The 26,770-nt window shown below is 35.7% G+C and overlaps 1 protein-coding gene across 1 annotated transcript in view; it reads left to right on the forward strand.

The window, feature by feature from the left end:
• LOC150092400 (splicing factor C9orf78) overlaps positions 1–26,770 on the forward strand; it is a 97,200-nt gene that overhangs the window by 18,485 nt on the left and 51,945 nt on the right. Inside the window, exons 3-4 of the mRNA XM_090414858.1 lie at positions 3,400–3,454; positions 14,757–14,821. Of these exons, the coding sequence (XP_090270984.1) occupies positions 3,400–3,454; positions 14,757–14,821 (120 nt within the window). The remainder of the gene's footprint in view (positions 1–3,399; positions 3,455–14,756; positions 14,822–26,770) is intronic.

Below are 26,770 nucleotides of genomic sequence, written 5' to 3' on the forward strand. Positions count from 1 at the left end.
AGGAAGACCAAGATATAGGTGGATTGATACGGTACAAAGTGCCTTAGACGATAGAAATATAAGATCTGATAATGTTGGAGTCTTGACAAGTAACAGACTGATTTGGAGGAAAATTGTAGATAGGAAGTTAGTAATGATGTAATTTTTTCATGTAGTACTGTCATATCCTGTACACCCCTTGAGGGTACATGGCAGGAATTTGATGATGATGATGACGAGGTTTGTGAAATCCTATATGTCCTGCTAAACCAAATGAATGTTACTCATTCATTATCCATGGAATCATTTAGGAACTGCTGCATGTAATTAGATTTTACATTATGATCTTTTATGTATAGCATTCCTTCTGAACTTTAAAGTAATTTGGCTGGATCAAAATGCACAAAATTATCAAGAATCAATCCTTCCTAGATGTATACCAACTACATTATTAATTTGTCTCACAATTTTAGGCACATCAAGAAAATGCATGGCCTGGATGTTTTCTTGATCAAGCCTAATTCAATGTTCATCTGTGATGTGTTCCAGATAATTTACTCTTCGCCAAAATAATTCACATTTAGAAATTTTTAACACTTTAAATTAGCTTGATGCAATTTCTGAATTACCGCTGTTAAAAGTTTGGAGCGTGATTTATCAGGGAGAGTACAATAATAGGTCATTCTGAAATACAAGTACTCCATTACCTAAGAAATAAAAAGGAACTAAGCTCATTAGTGTTTTGGAAGGAAGAATTCTTTGCACCTTGAATTCAGAATTCTTCAGTGGTGATTGAGAATGACGAATTATCCCTGCCTCTGAATATCTTTGAAGTAAGATTTTAAGTCTCTCAGTATACTTAAAAGTATCTGATATTTTCTTACAAAAATAGGTTTATCTGGCTTGATTTCAAATCAGTGCTCTACCACATTTGTGCATGTTAAATCTAAAATGCCTTCAGACAATCAGTTCTTAAAGTGCTGTTTCAACTGTCTTAAACATTTAGAAATTGTCTTTCTACTATCAAATGAATAATCTTTTCTGAATTTCTGTTAACAAAGGAATCAAGTCTTAGGCTTTTTGTATGCAATCCTTCATTTATCAGATGACATACATCACTGTTATCCTTACTGGAAGAGCACTTTTCAAATGGTTCAGAAGAACACGTATAAGTCTCCATACATAATTCAGCATTATGTAATGAAATTATTGCAGAATATTCACTGGAACATAATGATAAAAATTCTTCCTCTAAGACAACATGGAATATATTACTGGATATGACCTATGAAACCAATAATGTGTGTCAGAATAATGAAGAAATCAGAAAAGAATATTTCTACAGAGGCGATCTGAGTAGGCAACTCCTGATTAAAAACTCTTCAGACTGACATGTGGAGTATTTTTAATGTTCAAGATTAAAAGAATTGTCAAGTGATCACTGAAACATGAACACTAGTGTTTAGCAGTATCTTATATGAAATTCCAGAAATCTCTGCATTAATTCAATCTAAGGATGCTCTGTCACTTGCATCTTGGACACCTAGTCTCACAAAGAGGGCAAAGACTGGAAAAAGGACTCCTAATTACATCTAATACATCTTGCACAATAAATAGCACAGCCAATGTCAGTCTTATACCTTTCACTGCCTTTTGCCCTTCTTCTGGTGTGCTTCATTTCCTGTTCACAACTTTCATTCAGATCACTGCAGACCTTCACCCTCTCACTTCTTTTGTTTAATCTCTCAACAAACACATCTGTCACATTTACCAACACGTACATATTACATTCCCGACAACAAACTATCTTAGCAAAATCCTCAGCACTCTATTTTAGCATCATCATTCATCTGTTATTACTGCCATTTTTGCCTTCAATAACAGAATTAATACATATTCAAGAATTAATACTCATTCTAATGAGTATTAATTCTTGAATAAGAATTAATACACATTCAGTCTCAGTAATTTGGTGAAATGCATACAGTAATACCTCACTTTACGATACTTTGCTTTATGACAATCCACTTAACTTTTCAATTATGACCAGTGCCCATGTGCTACCTTTGTTCATATGACAGTGTTAGCAACATGATGCTGCCATGAATCAACCAATGTGCAGTTTTCATTAACTGTTTGTTTATGAAGTCATTGTTTGCTGCATCTCTCTGTGTTCTGGTGTTTTGTCCTGTGTTATAAAAACTGTTCATAACTTATTTTATTTTTGTTAGTAATGGCAGATGAAATTCAAAGTAAGGGTGTTGTTGCTTCCATTGAAAAGAAGAAGATGAATAAAGCTATTGCATTAAATACTAGATTAAAATTATTAAATTTAGTGATGGTGTATTGAACTGCAGGGTAGGCCACAGGCTAGACTTACTTCATACTATTGTTGTTACAGTTAATAAAAACCAAGTTAAAGTGAAAAGTGCTACACCAGTTAATACTGTAGATATCCAATAATGTGGCAGTCTTATTACTGAAATGTAAAAACTGATGTAGACTGATGACCAAATTTGTTGAAATGTTTCCTTAAGCCATGCTATTTAGCACCAAATTACTGATAAATCCTATGTTTGCAAAAATTATTCAGATTTTTTTTTTCTATATCTGATGTAAATAAATGCTTTATTTATGTCATTTATGCACATATATGACTGCTTAAAAATGTTATTAAACCATTACATGCATCTACAAGTAAAAAAAATGCCATTTGTTCTCTATATGATGAAATTTGCTATATGATAGTGGTTTGGAAATTAAATAAAATGGATATGCCTGTATAATCAGAAAGATTCCAAAAAATAAAACTTATCTTTGCTCCAGTGATACTAATGACTCTCCTTGTTAAGCGACAGAGCACCCTCTTAGCCTGTGGTTTATTTGACTGGCTATTTCAGTAGATATACAATTTTTTAAATTTTAAATTACATTAAATGTCTAAGAATTGTAGACAAGACTATTAATAGAACAGCCAGATAATGAAAGATTGAATATCATGTGTCTTGTATTGGCATTATTTTTATGTAGTTTATTTCCCTTCACATTTTTTTTATAAAAAAATTTGTCTGGCAGTGGTATGAAGATGTCAAGGAAAATGATCATATTTTGTGATATATATATATATCCAGTGTCGTCATATATTTATTAAGTTCATTCTTCCTGCATTTTTCAAAATACTTTTGTCCATTTGTTTATTTTTTCTTTGGTCTTAACCTTAAATATCTGTTTCCTTTATTTATAGCATTTAAAAAAAACCCTGAGAAACTGAATGATTGTATTTGACATCCGAGAACGTTTATTTAAAAAGTTGTATCATAAAAATAAAAAAAAAAATAGTGTGTGTGTGTGTGTGTGTGTGTACACCATTATAAGTTTATATATGTTTATAATTTTATTGTTTTGTTTTGGTATATGCAGTGCACTAGGATTGGCACTTGGAAAGAAGATAACAACAGAAGAGGAGCTTGTAATCGTATGTTACTTTAGTGTGTTTTATAAGTTATCTTATCATTAACTGTGCAGAGTTTTGATTATTAGAAAATTACTCTATGTACTCAGAATAACCTGGACTACTGCTTCTAATTTTTAAGTACTCAGTTACCATTTATGCATTAATATTTGAGGATTTACAGTATTATTCTTCAGCTTACCATGACTATAGCAAATTTATATGAACTACAGAAATAATTTTCCACAGGAATAGTTTGCTATCTTGAATTTTCTTCAGAATAGTATTGTGCTTATTGACTTTTCAGTGGGTTTGCTATAATGAGTGAGTTTGATGTATAGTATTTGCTGTGGTGAGAGTGACTGTAATGCAATAGATGAATTTTAAATTGCGTATTATTTAAATTTAAAAAAAAGAGAGAAAAATGGGGAAAAAAATATGAAAAATGAATAGCATTTGTAAAATTAATGACATCAGTAATTAAAATAGTTGCAACACTGGTAAACAGTGATGTCTCCAGCCTGGTTGGCTAAGTGCATATCCATTCTCCTCAGTTTGAATCCTGCTGTGGACAGGTGAGAGATGAATTTCGTCATCTGGCGTGAGCCCACTGTCCTGCTTATAGGAGGCCCAAAATTGTTGAACAAGTTCCATGTTTGGTTTCTAGAGTTGGGTTCCAGATTATATAAAAAATAAAATGCAATAGTATAAAAAATTAATGAAAATGGAAAAAATCACTAGCTCACTCATGGTACTAATCTATTTATGGGTTTACAAATGGGAGTCACATAAAAAAATTGTGACCAAAGAATACCCTTTTGCAACCGTTATTATAGCGTGTAGAATCAGATCAGATTTTTATTTTAAGACAAATAGTCAAGACATCATAGGAATGTCACAAAAATCAGTATTTAAGTATTGAGCATCTGGAAAAGGCATTCATAAGGTGCCAAGAGAAAAGGCTTTCAAAATGTTATACTTATGTAGTGTAAATGGGACAGTATGTATATCAGCTAACTTAAAACTTAAATCCTATTATCCATAACTTTATCGAAGATAGAACTCTCCATTCATCCTACTCCTTTGACACAGACCATGTAGTTCCCATCATGTTGGAGGCTTAATGGATTTTTTACAACACTCAAAAAGAATTAAAATAGAATTTAATACTTCCTATAGTTCGTCCTAGTCACTAGGACATCTACGGGGATTACAAAAACAGTTAATGTAACATACACACAAATAATAAACAATACTGAGCCCAACCACGTGGGTGACACTAAAGTCCTATCTAGTTGGAGCGCCCTCTAAGGGCAGTAGTAGGTGGCCTGGAATGTAAGGTGGGATCTCTGGTGATGAGTGTTTCCCAAATCTTCGGAAGCTTAATACAACCGTATTTATTCAGATTTGGTTGGTTTTTGAGAGCTGCTGCTGCTTCCAAGAAAAGTCTCTCTTTCTTGAATTTGCTGTGGTGGAGCATGGTGGTTTTCTTCCAAGATACTCTGTGGGTGGTATCCAAAACATGGTCAGCTAAGCCTGAATGGCCATAGTTGTGTTTGCAGATGTAACACTTGTGTTCCTCTAAGCGGATGGATGCTGATCTGCCTGTCTGTCCAAAGTACGCCAGCTTACAGGAACAGGGTACTTTGTAAACTCCAGGCAGAGAGAGAGAGAGGAGGGAGCTGATCTTTTGTAGAACGGATAAGGGTAGCAGTTTGCGGTGGGGCTTATATGCTGTGTGTAGGTTGTACTTTTTTAGTATCTTGGCTATTTTTTCGGATGTGCCATGGATGTAGGGTATGGTGATGGCATTTTTAAATTCTTGTTGACGAGAAGGATGGGGAATGGGGGAGGAGTTGATTATTTTTTTGATACTGTGATCACTGTAGCCATTGGAGAGGAAAGTGTTGTGTATGTGGTTAAGCTCAGTAGTGAGGGCGGTTCCACTGGAACAAAGATTGTGGGCTCTCTTGGTAAGAGTTTTAATAATGCCAAATTGTTGAGAGGAGTGGTGGTGGGAGAGTTTGTGAATGTATCTGCCTGTGTGTGTGGGTTTTCTGTATACAGTGAAGGCAAGTGTATCATTAGGCAGGCGTGTGACTAAGGTGTCTTCGAAGGGTAAGCAATTGTTCTTTTCCATTTCCATAGTAAACTGGATTCTTGGATGTAGGCTATTGAGATGACTGAGGAAGGAGTCTTCCTCAGTCATCTCTCCCCCCGACATCTTAGATCTCTTTTCCTTTGCCATTAACTCTGGGTATTTCTCTTGGAAGAACAAAATCTACAAGCAGATAGAGGGAACCGCCATGGGTTTCCCCCCCCTCTCACCCCCCCTTGCCAATTTCTATATGGAAGATTTCGAAAAACGAGCCATAGACTCAGCCCCACTCAAACCTTCTATCTGGCTAAGGTATGTAGATGATGTTTTCTCTATTTGGCCTCATGGCCCAGACATGTTAGACTCCTTCCTCAGTCATCTCAATAGCCTACATTCAAGAATCCAGTTTACTATGGAAAAGGAAAAGAACAATTGCTTACCCTTCCTAGACACCTTAGTCACACGCCTGCCTAATGATACACTTACCTTCACCGTATACAGAAAACCCACACACACAGGCAGATACATTCACAAACTCTCCCACCACCACCCCTCTCAACAATATGGCATTATTAAAACTCTTACCAAGAGAGCCCACAATCTTTGTTCCAGTGGAATCGCCCTCACTACTGAGCTTAACCACATACACAGCACTTTCCTCTCCAATGGCTACAGTGATCACAGTATCAAAAAAATAATCAACTCCTCCCCCATTCCCTGTCCTTCTCATCAACAAGAATTTAAAAATGCCATCACCATACTCTACATCCGTGGCACATCTGAAAAATTAGCCAAGATACTAAAAAAGTACAACCTACACATAGCATATAAGCCCCACTGCAAACTTGCTACCCTTATCCGTTCTACGAAAGATCAGCTCCCTCCTCTCTCTCTGCCTGGAGTTTACAAAGTACCCTGTTCCTGTAAGCTGGCGTACTTTGGGCAGACAGGCAGATCAGCATCCATCTGCTTAGAGGAACACAAGTGTTACATCTGCAAACACAACTATGGCCATTCAAGCTTAGCTGACCATGTTTTGGATACCACCCACAGAGTATCTTGGAAGAAAATCACCATGCCCCACCACAGCAAATTCAAGAAAGAGAGACTTTTCTTGGAAGCCGCAGCAGCTCTCAAAAACCAACCAAATCTGAATAAATACGGTTGTATTAAGCTTCCGAAGATTTGGGAAACACTCATCACCAGAGATCCCACCTTACATTCCAGGCCACCTACTATTGCCCTTAGAGGGCGCTCCAACTAGATAGGACTTTAGTGTCACCCACGTGGTTGGGCTCAGTATTGTTTATTATTTGTGTGTATGTTACATTAACTGTTTTTGTAATCCCCATAGATATCCTAGTGACTAGGAAGAAATATAGGAAGTATTAAATTCTATTTTAATTCTTTTTGAGTGTTGTAAAAAATCCATTAAGCCTCCAACATGATGTCCTCACAGCACTTAAGCCTCTACACACGAACATGTAGTTCCCAGACATCTCTTACATCAAGATTATCTGCAACCAGTGCCTTCAGTATTGATCTCCGTACATCCTTCAGTGAAGCAAGGATAACTTAGTCACCTTCAGTGCTGCCAAAATGCAGTCTTGCCTTTTCTCTTGCAAAAGGGATCCCAGTTCACTTTCTTTCATTCTCAATAATACATCACCAGATAGGACAAACTGTGTCTCCTTGCACTGATATTTATCCAGCCTCTCGACACAAACACATCACATCCAGTATTTTCCTCAGCTTCTAAAAAACTTGAGTAGAAAGGCATTCTTTTCTACTCAAGATGCTGTTTTACGCCCCATCTACTAACCTATGTAAATCCCAAATCCTCCCATCCTTGGAATACCATTCACTCATTTGGGATGGTACACCTTGAATATCCTTAAAAATTCTTAATGCTATCCAGAGAAAAGCTCGTGGATGACCCTTCTGTTACAGGCTCACTTCAACTTCTATCTCACAGATGCAGTATTTTAGCCCTGTCTCTTTTACAGGTACTTTCATGGTTATTACTCCAGTGAATTGGCAAACATCACATCATCCATCTACTTGCTGTTCAACCTGTTAAAAACAAAAGCAGCAGCTGTCCAACATCCCTTTTCAGTACAACTGCAAACTCATGATACTTGCTTCTCCTCTTCCTTGTTTATTCCATCTACCTCTGTCCTCGGGAACAGCTTTCCCCATGTTGTGTTTCCCAACAATTTCAGCCTACAGCTCTCTAAGAAGAGTGTCAATAGCATTTTTCTTTCTCAGTCCTTATCTGCACCTCACACATGGCATGATGTACAAAAGGTTCTTGTACCTCTCTATGTGAGATTAAAAAAAAAAAAAGTAAAAAATGAAAGCGGTATAGGAAAACTGATTGACAATCATGTGCGAGACAATGGTGTACACGCTCTCTGCTCTTATTCTCCATTTTTATGGATCACATCATGAAGGAAAATGGCACTAAACCTGATATCTAAATTGGAGATGTTAATCTCAGCTCTTTACTGTATGTAGATGATGTTATACTCCTAAAGAAATTCACTACAAGTCATCAGGATTCCATAACTAAATTTAAGAATTACAAATTTGACATCAAAATCAGCAATAAGAAAACAGAAATTATGAAAATAGGCAGGAACTTTGAAAACATCAGCTGCATCCTGAATAGAGAACCTAGAAAAGCAAAATATTTTGCTTTTTAGGAGCAAATTTTAGCCTAGATGGTAAATTAAATATGGAAATATACAATAAAATTAGCAGAGTTAGTATTGTGGGAAAGTCAGTTGAATAAATTTACATGGAATAATAGAGAAATTAGTCAATACACTAAACTAGCTATATACAAGACTGTCTTTCAAACCAATTTTAACTCATAGAGCTGGGTTAGAAGTAAAACAGATGATCAGAGACCAGGGATATGAGAGAAACGAAATAAGGAGAATGAACAGAAGACATGAATGGCAACATCATATTAAAAATGAAGATATTAGGAAGGAACATAACATTGTTATCATTCATGAATATATCAGAAGAGCTAATCTAAGATGATATGGTTACATAAACAGAATGGGGAAGGGCAAAAATGAAAATATCACAAAAAATTCCAGACGAATTTGAAAATAATTTTTTTGAGTTTCACAGATTCATCATAAATAATAGAAAACAATACAATTTTGAACTTTCATAGATACCTAATATGGATGAAGTGTCTCTGAGTTTTGATGTGCCCTCGAACAAGACTGTTGACTCCAAAGGTAAAAAAAAAATATTATTGTTCAAATTTCATGCGTCTTATGCTGCAAAGAATTTTTTTTCCAAAAATTCGACATGAAAAATGCAATTGTGTCCAATACAGTGATGCATCTTATAAGGCGAAAAATATGGTATATATGAAATAATACTTTTTAAATCTGTTAATCTTTCTTATCTCACAAATGAATAGCAGTAGGCCATCAGATTTTAAGTTAAGACTATGAAGTAAAGTTTCACACATTTCTTTATAGTTCTATTCATGATGCCACACATGTAATTGTGGAAGTAATGCAAATTACCATTGTGGTTGTGATTCCATGCTATTGCAGTAACAAGACTAAAGCATATAAATGCTACTAAGCAGAAGGCCTGAATCACAGAAGAGTAATTGTCGAGTCATAATGAAGGTTACTATTATTATTATTACATGACACCTCCAAGGAGTCCAAAGACTCGTCTAGGGAGGGCACCTACTCTACAGCTCTCTATCTCCACCAACGCCATCTATTCCCACCACTAGTATTTTCACAAACATTCATGCTCACAGCAGGATTCGAACCTGCAACCTTTTGGCTGAAGAGTGGATGTGCTAACCACTTAGCCAACCAAGCTGGCTTGTTGCTGGAAAAGTCATCTAGTCATAATCAGAAAGGAATGAGAATAGATGTGAGAACTTGTCAGTAGAAGTGTCTGGCATCAGTATAGAAGGGAATGATTCATCAGATGAAAAGGTAACTTGTTTGAATGAGTGTGCTGTTCATCATAATTCAGGACAGTAGATATTTGTCGGGACAATTGTCAGTCAGGGAAACTGAGAAGTGAAGAATAGTCTTAAGTAAGTTTCTGCAATAAGATCAATGCTTTGGAGTAGAAGTAAACATCATTCAGCTTACTCATAATTGAAGTAAGCTGAATGAAAACATATACTTCTACTACTCTGTTGTATTTCAGTATGAACTTTCAAAGTGTTTGTTTTTAGATATGTTGACATGTGTTATAAGCCCTAATCTAAGTAGGGCTCTAGACTGAGAAGTTAATGTTTCTAAAGCTGCTGGTATGTTAAGAACGTGAACATTGTTTAAAGTTTGATTAGAACCGCATAACTTAATTTATAGGCTTAACATAGTTTGATTAGAGTAAACTGATTAACTAAATGTGCTTAAGAATGCAAATTGCTAATGCTAATTAATACTTTGCATTCCATAATAGTCCACTTTACACATTGATTAATGTGTAAAATGAACTATTAGTTATTACTGACTTGACCCATTATAACATGTATGAATTCATTGTTCTTTCATATTAAATTGTTAATTGTTAATTAATCCTGTATTATTCATGAAATCTGAACAGTCACCCCCACTATTTGCTGTGTAATTAAGAGACACCTTCTTATCATATAATTAGTAGTTAAATTTTCCACCGCTCAGCATAGTCTGCGACCTGGGTTGGCTCACAAAAGCATATAATAAGAAGTGAGCTGCGACAAGGCCAAAATTTGTTTAGACTTCAGAATTTGACAAAGTCTATACAAGTTTCAGTTTATTTGGTTTATTTTATTACTTGTTGGTTGTTCATTCAGAGTTGCATCTGAGCAAAACAGAGTCAGGTCTTTGATATCAAACCTTGAGGAACAAAACAGATGTGTTAGTATTTATACAGAATCCAACTGAAATATTTTCTTCAGTATTTTCAGAAGACATTATCTCAGTTACATATACTAATTTAAGTAGAACATTCAATGCACATAACTTATACTCCTGTTTATCTTAAACATAAACAGTTGCATAAGTCATGTACACTTATTATTCTAGACGCTACTGCTTCATTACAAAAAGGCAGGTATCATTGAGAAGTCAGATTTTAATAATTTTGCAGGATGATTTGGATAGATTGGCAGACTGGGCTAAGGAGAATGGATGTCAGTTTAATGTGGCAAAGTGTAAGGTTATTCATTTTGGGTTAAAAGGTTATTAGCAGTATACCACATTGGTGGAACATACTTCAGGAAATTGACGAAGCCAGAAACTTGGTAGTGGATAGGAGTTAAAGTGCGGGGGGGAGGGCACATAGCATCATCATCATCATCAAATTCCTGCCATGGACCCTCAAGGGGTGTACAGGATATGACAGTACTACATGAAAAAATTACATCATTACTAACTTCCTATCTACAATTTTCCTCCAAATCAGTCTGTTACTTGTCAAGACTCCAACATTATCAGATCTTATATTTCTATCGTCTAAGGCACTTTTGTACCGTATCAATCCACCTATATCTTGTTCTTCCTCTGGGTCGTTTTCCTGCCAACCTGGCAGAGAACACTTGTTTTGCTAATCTTTCCTCTCCCATTCTATTTAAGTGACCATACCACCTGAGATTAGCTCTGCTAATGCATTCCTGGATGTTGACAATGTCAAGTTCTTTCCTAATAACCTCATATTTAATATGATATTGCCATTGATGCCATCTGTTCATGCCTATAATCTTTCTCAGGACTCTCATATCTGTGGTCTCTAGTCTTTGGTCAAGTGTTTTACTTCTGACCCAGCTCTCAGATCCATAAGTTAAAACTGGTTTGAACACTGTCTTGTATACAGCTAATTTAGTGTTCCGACTAATTTCTCTCTTATTCCATATGAATTTATTCAATTGACTTCCCACCATACCAGCTTTGCTGATTCTGTTGTCTATTTCTATATTTAATTTACCATCTTCAGTAAAAATTGTGCCTAAGTAGCTGAAATGTTTTACTTGTTCCACAGGTTCTCCATTCACAACACAGTTGATATTTTCAATGATTCTGCCTATTTTCATTGTCTTTGTCTTTTTATTGCTGACCTTCATACCATATCTATTACAACAGCTATTCAATTTAGTCAGAGAATCTTGCAGACTTGTAGCGGATTTATTTAGAAGTATAACATCATCCACATAAAGCAAAGAGCTGACATTAACATCTCCAATTTTGATATCAGGTTTAATACCACTTTCCTTCATAATGTGATCCATATAGATATAATGAATAACACAGGGGATAATGTACATCCTTGTCTCACACCAGATTTAACATTAAACCATCTTCCTGTACTTCCTTCAATTCTAACTGCTGACTTACAACTCAAATAAAGACTGTATTGCTTGATATAATGCCCCATTGACACCATATAACTGCAGCGTATTGAATAGCTTCTCTCTTGGCACCTTGTCATATGCCTTTTCCAAATCGACAAAACTTAAATACAGATCTTGGTTATATTCCCATGCTTTCTCAACTATTTGTCGTAAAGTGAAGATCTGATCCTGACAGCCTCTATTTGGCCTGAATCCAGCTTGTTCTTCACCAAGCTTTTCTTCCACAGTTCTTCTCAACCGTTTCTCAAGTATACTTGCATAGATCTTGCCAGGAACACTCAGTAGGGAAATACCTCTGTAATTCTCACATTCAGTTTTATTTCCCTTTTTATATGTGGGTACTATGAGAGCTCTACTCCAATCATCGGGAATTCATCCCTCTGTCCAGGCTTTCTGAACTATGCAGTGCAGCCACTGTAAGACTTTTATACCACCATACTTCAGCATTTCTGGTCGAATATCATCTACTCCTGCTGCTTTTCCACATTTCAAGCCTTTGATGGCTTTTTCTATTTCAAGTATCGATATGTATTCCTGACTGCACGCCTGGTCACTGTTTTTTATCACTGTGCTGTCATCACTGCTTGTTTCATTTAGCAGTTTTTCAAAGTAATTACTCCATACTTCAAGGATATCTTTTTCTCCTGTTTTCATGTCACCTTTATCATCTCTAACTTCTTTTACAGCACTCTTTCCTCCATTTCTAAGCTTCTTCAACAACCTCCAAAATATTTTGCCACCTTCTTGATATTTATTTTCTATATTCTTGCCAATGTCCTCCCATGACTTTTGTTTAGCTAGTTTTACACACTGTTTAGCTTTCTTACATTTGTCTCTGTATTCTGTAAGAGTAAAAGCTGACTTATTTGCCAGGAACTTTTGATATGCCTTCTTCTTTTCCTTCACTGCCTCTTTAACTTCCTGTGTCCACCAGGGAGTTCTGATTTTTTTTATCCTTGCACACAACCTCACCACATGCCTCTCTGGCAGAATCCATCAATGTTTTCTTCAGAGTTTGCCACTGAATCTCCAAGGTTTGTTTCCTGTTCTCAAACTCTTTCATTTTCTTTTCAATAATCTTTCTGTATTTTAGTCTACAGTTAACATCTGAGAGCTGCTCAACTTTTATTCGCTTTAAAACTTTCTTACATGTTATTCTTTTCAATATGAAATTCAATTTTATCCTGCTCAAGACTAAATAGTGATCACTTCCAATTTCAAATCCTCTGTACACTCTGGTGTCCTGCACCAGGAAGAAAACATCACTATCAACAATAACATAGTCAATGAGACTTTTCTTATTCCTAGCCTCTTCTCTCCATGTGAATTTGTGCACATTTTTATGTTGGAACATGGTGTTAGTAATAACCAGTCCATGTCTTGAGCAGAAATCCAACAGATATTTGCCATTATTATTAGCTTTGCTCTTTTCTCCAAATTTTCCCAAAATATTTTTGTATGTAGGAGGCACATAGCAAAAGTGGCTAAAGCAGCTCATCAGATCACTTGGTTACTGATGAATACTTTGACGAGCAGAGACAAGCAGATTATTGTTCCTCTTTATTGAGCCTTGATAAGAACCCATATTGACTACTGTGTGCAAATCTGGGCATCAAGGTTTCTTGGTGATGGGGGGGGGGGGGTAGAGCAGATCCACAGGTGAGTGACCAAGATGATAGCAGGTCTATGAAATTAACCTTACGAGAACAAGTTGAAGTTTTGTTGATTACAGAAACTGATTGATAGGCAGAAAAGGTGTGATATGATTGAGATATTCAAATTATTGAGGTGAGTTTTACAAGATTAATTTAGAGGAAATTTTTCATAACAGGCATGGTGGTGGGAGAACTAGGAGCCATCCATGGAAACTGAGCAAGAGTGTAGCTAGCAAGGGTGTTAGAACTAGGTTTTTTACTTGGAGAGTGGTGCATGAGTGGAATAAGCTGCCAGAGTCTGTTGTGGGTGCCATTGACTGTGAATGAGCTCAAAGCAAAGTATGATCGATACTGTGCAAATGCTGAATAGTTGTTAACATGATGTTTTGGGCCTCCCTCAGTGAGTCTAAGTACTCCTTGGAATTGCCTGTAATAATAAGTCTTAAGTTTCTGCAAGAAGACTGATGGTTTGGAACAGTAGGAAGCATCATTAAACTTACCCATAATTCATGTCTTCAAAAAAAACAACGGATTCTTTATGCAGGATTTTATAGATACGATAGAAAGGTGTTATAGATACGATTCTATAACACCTTTTAATAACATGGATAAGAAGTGCAATTTGGTCTCACTATTTCATCTACCTCGCTGCTAGGGAGGTTAAGATAGTTTGAGTAAACTGATTAACCTTATGCTAATACTTAACTAAATGTGCTTAAGGCTGCAAAGTGTTAATGCCATTTAAGTTAATTGATGTGTAGAATAGACTATTAGTCATTGCTAACTAACCCATTATAACCATGTATGAACACTCCGAAGTCTGAACTCTGAAGTCTGAACACTCACTTCACTATTTGCTATGTAGTTAATAGATGCTGTCTTATATAATCAGGAGATGAACCTGTCTCACCACTCAACACATATGCCAAGTTGGTGATCCATCCAGGTCATAACATGGTACTTGAAGTGCATTTTTAGAGTACCTTGTCTAATTTTCACCAAATACCACTCGTACTACACATTTTGTTGCATATGGCATCTTATTTTATGGAAAGTAGCTTAATTACATCCCTAATTATTAATGTTATTTTTCTATTTCTTTAAGCATAATTTATACTTTTCAAATAAGCAAGTTTTCAAAACGGTATTTTAAATTATCTATTTTATACATATGCATTGCAGGAAGATCCTTTTAAATTGAAAACAGGTGGCATGATTGATATGAAAGCCTTGAAGGAAACAGGAAGGTAAATTACTGTTATATTACTTTGTGTTATGACATTGTATAATATATTATTTCTTAATGCTAATGGGTGAAGAACTGTCTCTGAATTTTTTTGATGTGGTTACTAAGTGAAGAAAGGTATAGGAAATAAAATTAAATTAAATGAAAAGTGCAGTAAGACACCCAGGAAAATTAAAGTACAATCAGCTCTCACAAACTCGTATGGACCACAAGAATAAGTTTGTAGTGGATATCTTGCTATAATAGATACTCCTTTTGAAAATTTAAGAGGAGGAAGGAGTCCTTTAACAGGTTTCTTCTTGAAAAGCTGGGGATTATACTCATTTGGGAAAATAGTACAACACAAGCTGTTTCAAAGAACAGAGGTAGATGGAATGAAGGATGAACATTAGTTGGTTCATTAAGTTTGTAGTTGTATTATGCATGGATGTTGACTAATGGCGAGTTCTTACATGATTGGAAGAAAGTGGAGGAATAGTAGTGGCCAGTTTAGTGGAGCAATGCTTACAAAACTATCTATGAAGAAGGTATAATGCAGAAACTGAGAATCTTTGAGAGAGTGACTCAAAGGAATGTGGGAAAGGGGAGTGGTCACCTGTTAAGGGCATTTCCTTCTTTTGTATATATCAAGAATTTTCTTGTGGAGCTTTTGAGCACACTGCTCCAAATCTGAGAACAAAGAAGTTAAGATTTAAAATTTATTAGTGTTGGAGTTGATCAGGAGAGTAGTAGTATTTTGAATGAAAAAAAAATTTTTTTAGTGACTTAGAAGGATATTGATGTAATATGTTTATTTCAAGATAAACTTTATGTGTAAGTTATCCTAAGAAGGGAAAATTCATCTTGAAGGGAAATTGGAACATTACATCAAAAGTAAGTGGGAGTGACATAGGATCTTTCTTGCAGGAATGTGTTTTTATGGCATTTAATATGACAGGATATGTGTTTTTATGGCATTTAAATTCACTGAGTTGTTTCACCCTACTTGAGAAATTAGGCGACTAATGTTTTAAGACGTTATGAAGACCTCGAGGCATTTGATATACTACAAGGTTTTTTTGAATGAAGAAGAGAGTGCAGTCAGTTATGGATAGCATTTGAAGTTAGAGAAAGTAATTGACATTTACAAGGAAAAGCATGGATGAGAGTACAGAACCCTGGGATAATCCAGCATTGATAAAGAAATCTGGAGAGAGAGGAAGCCACTCATTATACACAATGAAGGACTAGAGAGGTAATATGACAGGTAATCATGGATGTGTTTTGATGGCATTTAAATTCACTGAGTTATTTCACCTTACTTGAGAAGTCAGGAGACCAATGTTTTAAGATAGTATGAAGACTTTGAACCTTGAGGCATTTGAATACTACAAGGTTTTTTTGAATGAAGAAGTGGGTGCAGTAATCAGAAAAAAATATGGAGCATTTGAAGTTAGAGAGAGAGAGAGAGTCATTGATATTTAGGAGGAAAATCATGGATGAAAGTACAGAACCCTGGGATAATCCAGCATTGATAAAGAAGTCTGGTGAGAGGAAGCCACTCATTACACATAATGAAGGACTAAAGAGGAAGTCACAAAGAGCAGGGGGGAGAGAGAGATCTTAGATGGTAGCTTGATGAGAATGCTTTGTTTGCAGATATAATCAAATTCCTTGGAAATATCAAGAGTGACCATGTGAGTTTATCCCAATATTTCCATGGCCCAAGAAAGTCTGCTATAAAAAGAATGGCAAAATCCATATTGGTGATCACTAATTAACTGATGGACCTCTAGGTAGTGAAGAAGTTGGTTATGACCTTCATCAATTTTGAGAGTACTGAAGTGAGAACCATTATCTTTGTTTTTAGGGACATGCTGGATAAACGCTTGTTTCAATGTTGTTGAATAGATAATATAGATCAGTATGATAGCTTGTAAAGGTGATACAGGATGGGTTTTATTTCTGGAGCACAAGTTTTTAGTATTGAGACTAACAAGGATTCTCCTGATCTTTTTGCAAAAGATCAGAATAGCCATTTCAGTGAGCAATTCATAGTTTTTATGGAGGTGATTGTGTTAGCTGTATAACAGTTGGAAAAAAAAGACTGAGTTTCTATCAAGATCTATCTTATCTTTGGATATTACCATTTTACTATCAGGAGGATGTAAGAAAGGAAAGGCAGTTACTCCCAGTAGCTTAGTGAGGGACTAGTTGAGCATTAGGCAAGCTTGCTGCATTTGACCCTTACAAAGTTTGCTTTGGATTAGTTGATAATATTCTTACGTTTGTTTTGGGCTATAGTTTAAGCTCAGTGAGAGGCTGAAGTTTTTGACTTGAGCCATTAAATATATGCTGTATTTTTATCATTCACTGCAAAGGCACATTTTTAGAGATCCACTTCCTGGATAGCAATGTGGGATTTGTAGTGGAGTAGAGAGATGAAGGCTCTCATTCAAGTAATGATTAATTATAGTCAGTATTTGGATCATGAGAGTAGAGAAAGTAATTAGACCATTGAAAAGATGCATAGAAATGAGATGATGATGAGAAATCCCAGAGGTCATCTCATTTAACATCTTTGTAATACCATAGGGATATGAGGCTGAAGTTGACTATAGACATGAAGATTATGGGCCGAATTGCCAAGAGGAATAGAGTTAAGAAAGGGTTTAGTGTTGGAAGGATTGTCTAGTATTCTGGTTTGTAGGTTAACTATTTGTGTTTAGTCATGACTGAGCAAATGATTCTGCTTTCCCTTCCAGCTTAATCTGTGAAATTAGAGAAGAGGAGCTAGTGTGTGTGTGTGTTCTAAATACTTGAATTTCACAATTTGGGTATGAAATTAACTTTTAGAGATAAGTAGTCAATTAGCACAGACTTTGTCTGAAGTAGGAGAGCTAAAGGCAGCAAATGAAAACTATGAAGTGAGGCAACGAAATCTTGAGCCATAGAAGATCAAGAAGTGGGGATTGCATGTTTAATAACCTTTGGCAAGGAGTGCCCAATTTTACAAAAAGCAGCATACTTTTATTTTATTTTTGTTTTTATTAAAAGCATCATGCTAACTGAAATTGGGATAGCAGAAGTTGACTGTTGTCATGGAGACCATTTGGGAATTGGTTAAGGATAGGCAATCAAATTTTGATAACTGAACTGAGGTGAAATGGATGTGGAAGTGTTTTTATGAAATTTTGGTGTTATTTTGCTTTTTTTTTTGAGGGGTTGGAGTATATGTTTGTTATTTTTAGCAATTTTTTATTGTTGTAATTTTCATATTTTTGTGAGAGATTTTTTTTTACACATTGATTAGCATTTGTTTGGCTATTTTTCATGGTAGAGCTAGGGCATGTATCTGAAGTGAGAGTACACAGACTCTAATCCAAGTGTGGTCTCAACAGTTCCCCCTTTCATGCTGGTGTATTCAGACCATCCTTCAGGCATGACCTGGCAGTTGCAGTGTTGATAGACCCACATTTCATAAGTATCCTCTGTAAAATGTGGGTGAAAATGTATGGTATTAAATAATTTTCATGTAAGTTAGCATTAGTCTGTATCTGCCAGGTCATGCCTAGAGGGGGGGGGAGGGTCTGACACCTTGTTTGGTTTGTGTAGTTAGTAAAATCAAGTGATTTTCATCTGATTTCATTAAACAGTTCTATAAACTTGTTCATTGTTGTTCCATGATCAAGAGTTAAGAAAAATCCCTTCTCATCCATTTTTTTATGCAGAGTTTCTTCTTTATTTCTATGTTCTTGATTGGATAATTAGTTGATTCTTTATTAAACTTGTACAGGTAATGAACATACTCTTACTTATTGGAGGGGTAATTCCTTGTAATTTATTATTAATATTCATTTTAAAAATTGATACACTGGTCTTGATTATAATATTTTGGTATTATTTAATTGCCCTTTGGTTACAGATTAATATTTGTTCCTCCTTGTCTTTCAATTGATTTAATTCATTTAGTTTGTCTTTATTTCTCCATCTTTAGTTGATTAACTAGTCGGTCTTTGTTTCATAATCATTGAATAGTAAATTATTTCTGTTTTTTTTTATAACCTTAATTGGTAATAATTTAGATTAATCAACATGGTTTTGAAAGAGAGAGAGAGAGAGATTTAGATGAATTTTTTTCTCTTTTAGTTAAGATAGATAATCCTCCCATCTTCTAACACCTTAGACCTTACTAAGAACTCAGACCACCTCATATCTTCATTCAAATAAACTGCACTCACATTTCTTTTCTATGAAACATGCTTCAACCAGCCATTCCTATGACATTTGGCATCATGTTAGTGCCAAATTGGATGACTTATGTAATTTTTGTATATCCTTTAAATGCTCAGATTACCATTTTACTTTCCTGATCTGAATATCTTTTCTGGCCAAATAACTGAGATAATATTAGTTAGAATGATGGCCTCCATCCCACATTTCAGTCCTTAGGTGTCCGATGAGTATATCAAAGCAGTCACAGAAAAAAAAAAAAAAGTTCATGTAATTTGGGTAAGAAAAGACTGTTTTGATATACTCATTGGACACCTAAGGTCCAACTGCTGCAAGCCAATTGGACACCTTTGGCTTGCAGCAGTTATAAATAAAAACAAAAAACATCAAATCCCAATTCAACTTTGAGTGGACCAGATGCAAAAAAACTTGCCACTTGCTTAAATGACAGTAAGGCCTTCTCCTTCCTCTATAAAAAGCTATTTGAGTATGTCTTCTTTCCTTCTGTGCTTCTCTCTCACATCCAGTGGTACCATCATAACATCACCTAGATGTCTCACAATATCATTACTTGCATACTCTAGTATTTGCCAGAAAGATATCAGAAGAATCCTTATTATCTTAGAAATTAACAATTCTTTTGACTTTTATTTTTTATTTGTAAAATCTTTACAGTCTTTCGTTCTCCTCGAGCATGAAATATTGTAAATCGTACACTATAGAAGCAAGTATATTCAGTACATTTCAAAGAAGAGATATACATTTTTTTGTATATCCTTTAAATGCTCAGATTACCATTTTACTTTCCTGATCTGAATATCTTTTCTGGCCAAATAACTGAGATAATATTAGTTAGAATGATGGCCTCCATCCCACATTTCAGTCCTTAGGTGTCCGATGAGTATATCAAAGCAGTCACAGAAAAAAAAAAAAAAAAAAGTTCATGTAATTTGGGTAAGAAAAGACTGTTTTGATATACTCATTGGACACCTAAGGTCCAACTGCTGCAAGCCAATTGGACACCTTTGGCTTGCAGCAGTTATAAATAAAAACAAAAAACATCAAATCCCAATTCAACTTTGAGTGGACCAGATGCAAAAAAACTTGCCACTTGCTTAAATGACAGTAAGGCCTTCTCCTTCCTCTATAAAAAGCTATTTGAGTATGTCTTCTTTCCTTCTGTGCTTCTCTCTCACATCCAGTGGTACCATCATAACATCACCTAGATGTCTCACAATATCATTACTTGCATACTCTAGTATTTGCCAGAAAGATATCAGAAGAATCCTTATTATTTTAGAAATTAACAATTCTTTTGACTTTTATTTTTTATTTGTAAAATCTTTACAGTCTTTCGTTCTCCTCGAGCATGAAATATTGTAAATCGTACACTATAGAAGCAAGTATATTCAGTACATTTCAAAGAAGAGAGAAATTAGCCATCAAATTATAGTTTCATTGCTCTCATCCCAGTTCTCTCAAAAATAATTGAGATCAACATTTATGCCCATTACCATTCTCCTAATTCTGATAACTGTGTGTCATTTTTGGTTATTTATCTATGAATGTTGATTATATACAGTCTAATTACTCAGACAGTTAGATTATCTTCATTTAAGGTTTCAATGACTATAATTCATGCTGGATTCAATTATTTAACTTCACAGACCAAGCTGGAAGAGAAGCAGAATTGTTTGTGTCACTAACGATCTAACCCAAATCATCTACTGGAATACCAGATAATCCTCATTGTTCTCCCACCAACCTGGACCATGTCTTAACCATTTATCAAGTTGACTTTTTTTTTTTTTTGAATCAGCAACAGATTTACAAAACCAATCAAATCTAAATAAATATGGTTGTGAGAAACTTCCCTAGATTTGGGGAATGTAAGTCTTTGACCTACTCAACATCCAAGGCTAGCTACTAGCATCCACATAGAACCCCCCCCCCTTAAGACTAGGCTTCTAGTCTAATATTTTCCACTTATTGTGTGTGCATGCATATGTGTTATTATAGTTTTTATCTTGTATCCCAGATGATGTCTCTGTGACAGAGACAAAATACTGGAGCTATTAAACTTATTTTCTTGTGCTGTTTTCATTCTATTAAACCTAAAGATGAGCTTAAATCTGCACTTGGTGCATCACTCTAAATATGTGAGCAATATTCCATGGTTGGACAGCCTTGGGATTTATACAGTGTTAGCAGTTATACATGTGAGAGGTAGTACCTTGAATGGAAAAGTACAGTTTTTTTGGCAGCTGCAAAAGCTATGGATAAGATGTGTTTCTGCCAAAAAAAAAAAAAAAAGGCTGCAGGTGCTGGTTACTCCAAGAAAAAGAGATTTAATCATATTTGGGTCTGGGTATTATTGAAGTTAGGGGGAAGTGACATGAAATCTTTCTTGCACAAAATGAGACAGGATTGAGTTTTGGTAGCATTGAAGTTTATAGTGTTCTTGCCTCACTGAAGTATAACAAGGAGATCAGAGTTTAGGGTATTGGTTATAGTTAATTTTGTGGCTTCTAATAATTGAGCACTACAAGGTTGTCAAATTAAAAAGTGGAATGGAGTGTATTGTCATCAGCAGAGCTATGGATAGGGTTTGAAGTCAGTGAAGTATAGTTGTTGGTTCAAGAGAGTGGTTAAAGTACTGGAGTACTTCACATTAGTTGGGAAATCTGAGGAGAGGAAACTGTCTTCACAACATGTAGTGAGTGATCAGAAAGAAAGCTGGTGATCCAATTACAAAAAGGATAGAAGGCAGACATAGGATGGTAATTTGCTGAACAAGAGCTTCCCTGCAAGATTTGATCATAGACGTAGGTTTCTGTGGTTAAGCAGTTCTGTAGGCAGTTTTTGGTATTAAGACCACATATTAATATAAAGAGTTTATTAAAAATAAACAATTAAAAACCAAACACGCTTCGTGCATCGTAAGACTTACGTCATTAGGGGTAATGGTATATAAGTTTTACACAACAAAAGCTTATTGACAATTAATTACACATATTAGATGTTTTTAATAACTTCACAACTGTTAAATAATTGAGAAACAGGATACAAATGGTATATTCATTACTGCATGCATGTTGGAACATTGCTAGTTGTTGTCACGTTCTGTGGTTCACGTGTGCTATATCCTAGGTCTGTGGTAGTTAGATTTTTGATGAAGACAAACCACATTTGATGTAAAATCAAGCTTTAATTTTTATTGCACTGTGTAGGGATCCTAAACATTTGTGTTGCTGCTTTAAAGTTTCTTGTGAAATAGTTATTATCAATATATGGCATGTTTGTCTATTGCCAGAGTACTTGATGATCAGTAGTGGCTGTGTGGAATGCTAAACCTGATTTGTGCTCCCTTCTTTTTTTGACATCTTTTACATGTTCAGACATGTGGATCTCTCCTGACCTTCCCCTCTGGTCTAAATAACAAATGCTACAAGAGCAATGAATCTCACAGATACCAGCTTTCTTTCTGATACCTGGTGATCAGAAAGAAAGCTGGTGACCCAATTACAAAAAGGATAGAAGGCAGACATGGGATGGTAATTTGCTGAGCAAGAGCTTCCCTGCAAGATTTGATCATAGACGTAGGTTTCTGTGGTTAAGCAGTTCTGTAGGCAGTTTTTGGTATTAAGACCACATATTAATATAAAGAATTTATTAAAAATAAACAATTAAAAACCAAACATGCTTCGTGCATCGTAAGACTTACATCATTAGGGGTAAGTTGGGGTGCTTAAGGGTCAAAGCTGTATAACTGAGAGGAGACCTCCACATAGCCTTTAAAGGAATGCGGAGAACCGACCAGGGCTTCTGACCTAATGTCCAATCCTCACCTTCTCGTGGTGCACCCTGTTGGGTATCTACTTTGATACTGAACGAACGAGGATGGGCTGGCAATTTGGGATTTAGCCGACCAAATTGTATTCTTATTGGTTAAACCAAAATAAAAAATGATGGTACAACATGACAAAATTTCATGCTGGCTGGGGCGTCGCCCGGTTAAACAAGGCCCCCGTTGTTTTCGCCAGGGAACCAGGGCGAACAGCGAAAAGTCAGCTACTGGAACAAATCTGAAAACAAACCCCAACTCAACATCACCAGAGTTAAAGATCGGTACTATCAACGTGAGAAGCCTGAATGGCAAAGAAATGGAGCTAGCTGAGGAATTAGATAAGTACCAGATCGACATAATAGGGGTGACTGAAACAAAAAAGACCAAAACTGGTGAGATCTTTCTGAGCAATAAATACAAAATGTTATATTCAGGCAATAACAATCAAGGAAAAGAAGGAGTAGCCATAGTATTCAACACAAAATACGAGGCTAATCTTCTTGAATGGCAGTCAGTCTCAAGTAGAGTAATGTGGGCAAATATGAGAATGGGGAACTGGACAATGAGACTTATTTGTGCCTATGGTCCCACAGAAGGTTCTACTAAGGTAGAAGTGGAGGAATTTTTTGAGGCTTTAGAAAAAGCAACTGACACAATGAAAAAGGAAAAGTTGGTCCTTGTTGGGGATCTAAATAGTAGAGTAGGAAATGATTGTGAGACATACAAAAATATTTTGGGAAAATTTGGAGAAAAGAGCAAAGCTAATAATAATGGCAAATATCTGTTGGATTTCTGCTCAGGACATGGACTGGTTATTACTAACACCATGTTCCAACATAAAAATGTGCACAAATTCACATGGAGAGAAGAGGCTAGGAATAAGAAAAGTCTCATTGACTATGTTATTGTTGATAGTGATGTTTTCTCCCTGGTGCAGGACACCAGAGTGTACAGAGGATTTGAAATTGGAAGTGATCACTATTTAGGCTTGAGCAGGATAAAATTGAATTTCATATTGAAAAGAATAACATGTAAGAAAGTTTTAAAGCGAATAAAAGTTGAGCAGCTCTCAGATGTAAACTCTAGACTAAAATACAGAAATATTATTGAAAAGAAAATGAAAGAGTTTGAGAACAGGAATCAAACCTTGGAGATTCAGTGGCAAACTCTGAAGGAAACATTGATTGATTCTGCCAGAGAGGCATGTGGTGAGGTTGTGTGCAAAGATAAAAAAATCAGAACTCCCTGGTTGACACAGGAAGTTAAAGAGGCAGTGAAGGAAAAGAAGAAAGCATATCAAAAGTTCCTGGCAAATAAGTCAGCTTTTACTCTTACAGAATACAGAGACAAATGTAAGAAAGCTAAACAGTGTGTAAAACTAGCTAAACAAAAGTCATGGGAGGACTTTGGCAAGAATATAGAAAATAAATATCAAGAAGGTGGCAAAATATTCTGGAGGTTGTTGAAGAAGCTTAGGAATGGAGGAATTAGAGATGATAAAGGTGAAATGAAAGCAGGAGAAAAAGATATCCTTGAAGTATAGAGTAATTATTTTGAAAAACTGCTAAATGAAACAAGCAGTGAGGACAGCACAGTGATAAAAAACACTGACCAGGCATGCAGTCAGGAATACATATCCATACTTGAAGTAGAAAAAGCCATCAAAGGCTTGAAATGTGGAAAGGCAGCAGGAGTAGATGATATTCGACCAGAAATGCTGAAGTATGGTGGTATAAGAGTCTTACAGTGGCTGCACTGCATAGTTCAGAAAGCCTGGACAGAGGGACGAATTCCCGATGATTGGAGTAGAGCTCTCATAGTACCCATATATAAAAAGGGAAATAAAACTGAATGTGAGAATTATAGAGGTATTTCCCTACTGAGTGTTCCTGGCAAGATCTATGCAAGTATACTTGAGAAACGGTTGAGAAGAATTGTGGAAGAAAAGCTTGGTGAAGAACAAGCTGGATTCAGGCCAAATAGAGGCTGTCAGGATCAGATCTTCACTTTACGACAAATAGTCGAGAAAGCATGGGAATATAACAAAGATCTGTATTTAAGTTTTGTCGATTTGGAAAAGGCATATGACAAGGTGCCAAGAGAGAAGCTATTCAATACGCTGCAGTTATATGGTGTCAATGGGGCATTATATCAAGCAATACTTAGTCTTTATTTGAGTTGTGAGTCAGCAGTTAGAATTGAAGGAAGTACAGGAAGATGGTTTAATGTTAAATCTGGTGTGAGACAAGGATGTACACTATCTCCTCTGTTATTCATTATCTATATGGATCACATTATGAAGGAATGTGGTATTAAACCTGATATCAAAATTGGAGATGTTAATGTCAGCTCTTTGCTTTATGCGGATGATGTTATACTTCTAAATAAATCCGCTACAAGTCTGCAAGATTCTCTGACTAAATTGAATAGCTGTTGTAATAGATATGGTATGAAGGTCAGCAATAAAAAGACAAAGACAATGAAAATAGGCAGAATCATTGAAAATGTCAACTGTGTTGTGAATGGAGAACCTGTGGAACAAGTAAAACATTTCAGCTACTTAGGCACAATTTTTACCGAAGATGGTAAACTAAATATAGAAATAGACAACAGAATCAGCAAAGCTGGTATCGTGGGAAGTCAATTGAATAAATTCATATGGAATAAGAAAGAAATTAGTCGCAACACTAAATTAGCTGTATACAAGACTGTGTTCAAACCAATTTTAACTTATGGATCTGAGAGCTGGGTCAGAAGTAAAACACTTGACCAAAGACTAGAGACCGCAGATATGAGAGTCCTGAGAAAGATTAGAGGCGTGAACAGATGGCATCAATGGCAATATCATATTAAAAATGAGGATATTAGGAAAGAACTTGACATTGTCAGCATCCAGGAATGCGTTAGCAGAGCTAATCTCAGATGGTATGGTCACTTGAATAGAATGGGAGAGGAAAGATTAGCAAAACAAGTGTTCTCTGCCAGGTTGGCAGGAAAACGACCCAGAGGAAGACCACGATATAGGTGGATTGATACGGTACAAAAGTGCCTTAGACGATAGAAATATAAGATCTGATAATGTTGGAGTCTTGACAAGTAACAGACTGATTTGGAGGAAAATTGTAGATAGGAAGTTAGTAATGATGTAATTTTTTCATGTAGTACTGTCATATCCTGTACACCCCTTGAGGGTACATGGCAGGAATTTGATGATGATGATGATGGTATATAAGTTTTACACAACAAAAGCTTATTGACAATTAATTACACATATTAGATGTTTTTAATAACTTCACAACTGTTAAATAATTGAGAAACCGGATACAAATGGTATATTCATTACTGCATGCATGTTCGAACATTGCTAGTTGTTGTCACGTTCTGTGGTTCACGTGTGCTATATCCTAGGTCTGTGGTAGTTAGATTTTTGATGAAGACAAACCACATTTGATGTAAATCAAGCTTTAATTTTTATTGCACTATGTAGGGATCCTAAACATTTGTGTTGCTGCTTTAAAGTTTCTTGTGAAATAGTTATTATCAATATATGGCATGTTTGTCTATTGCCAGAGTACTTGATGATCAGTAGTGGCTGTGTGGAATGCTAAACCTGATTTGTGCTCCCTTCTTTTTTTGACATCTTTTACATGTTCAGACATCTGGATCTCTCCTGACCTTCCCCTCTGGTCTAAATAACAAATGCTACAAGAGCAATGAATCTCACAGATACCTGGTTTTTTAATGGGTGATGTGGCAGTTTTGGCAGATGTAGTAATCATGATATTTTTTATAAAAGTAGAAAAGCCACTTTTATGTTGTACTAGCAGAGCAACATAGCCACTTTGTCTGTGACCTTTTTGATATATGGCAGTATGATTGCATTCTTGAAAT

The sequence above is a fragment of the Typopeltis vanoorti genome, chromosome 26 (genome assembly GCF_054136105.1).
Source record: "Typopeltis vanoorti isolate ZY-2024b chromosome 26, IOZ_Tvanoo_1.0, whole genome shotgun sequence".
Taxonomy (NCBI): domain Eukaryota; kingdom Metazoa; phylum Arthropoda; class Arachnida; order Uropygi; family Thelyphonidae; genus Typopeltis; species Typopeltis vanoorti.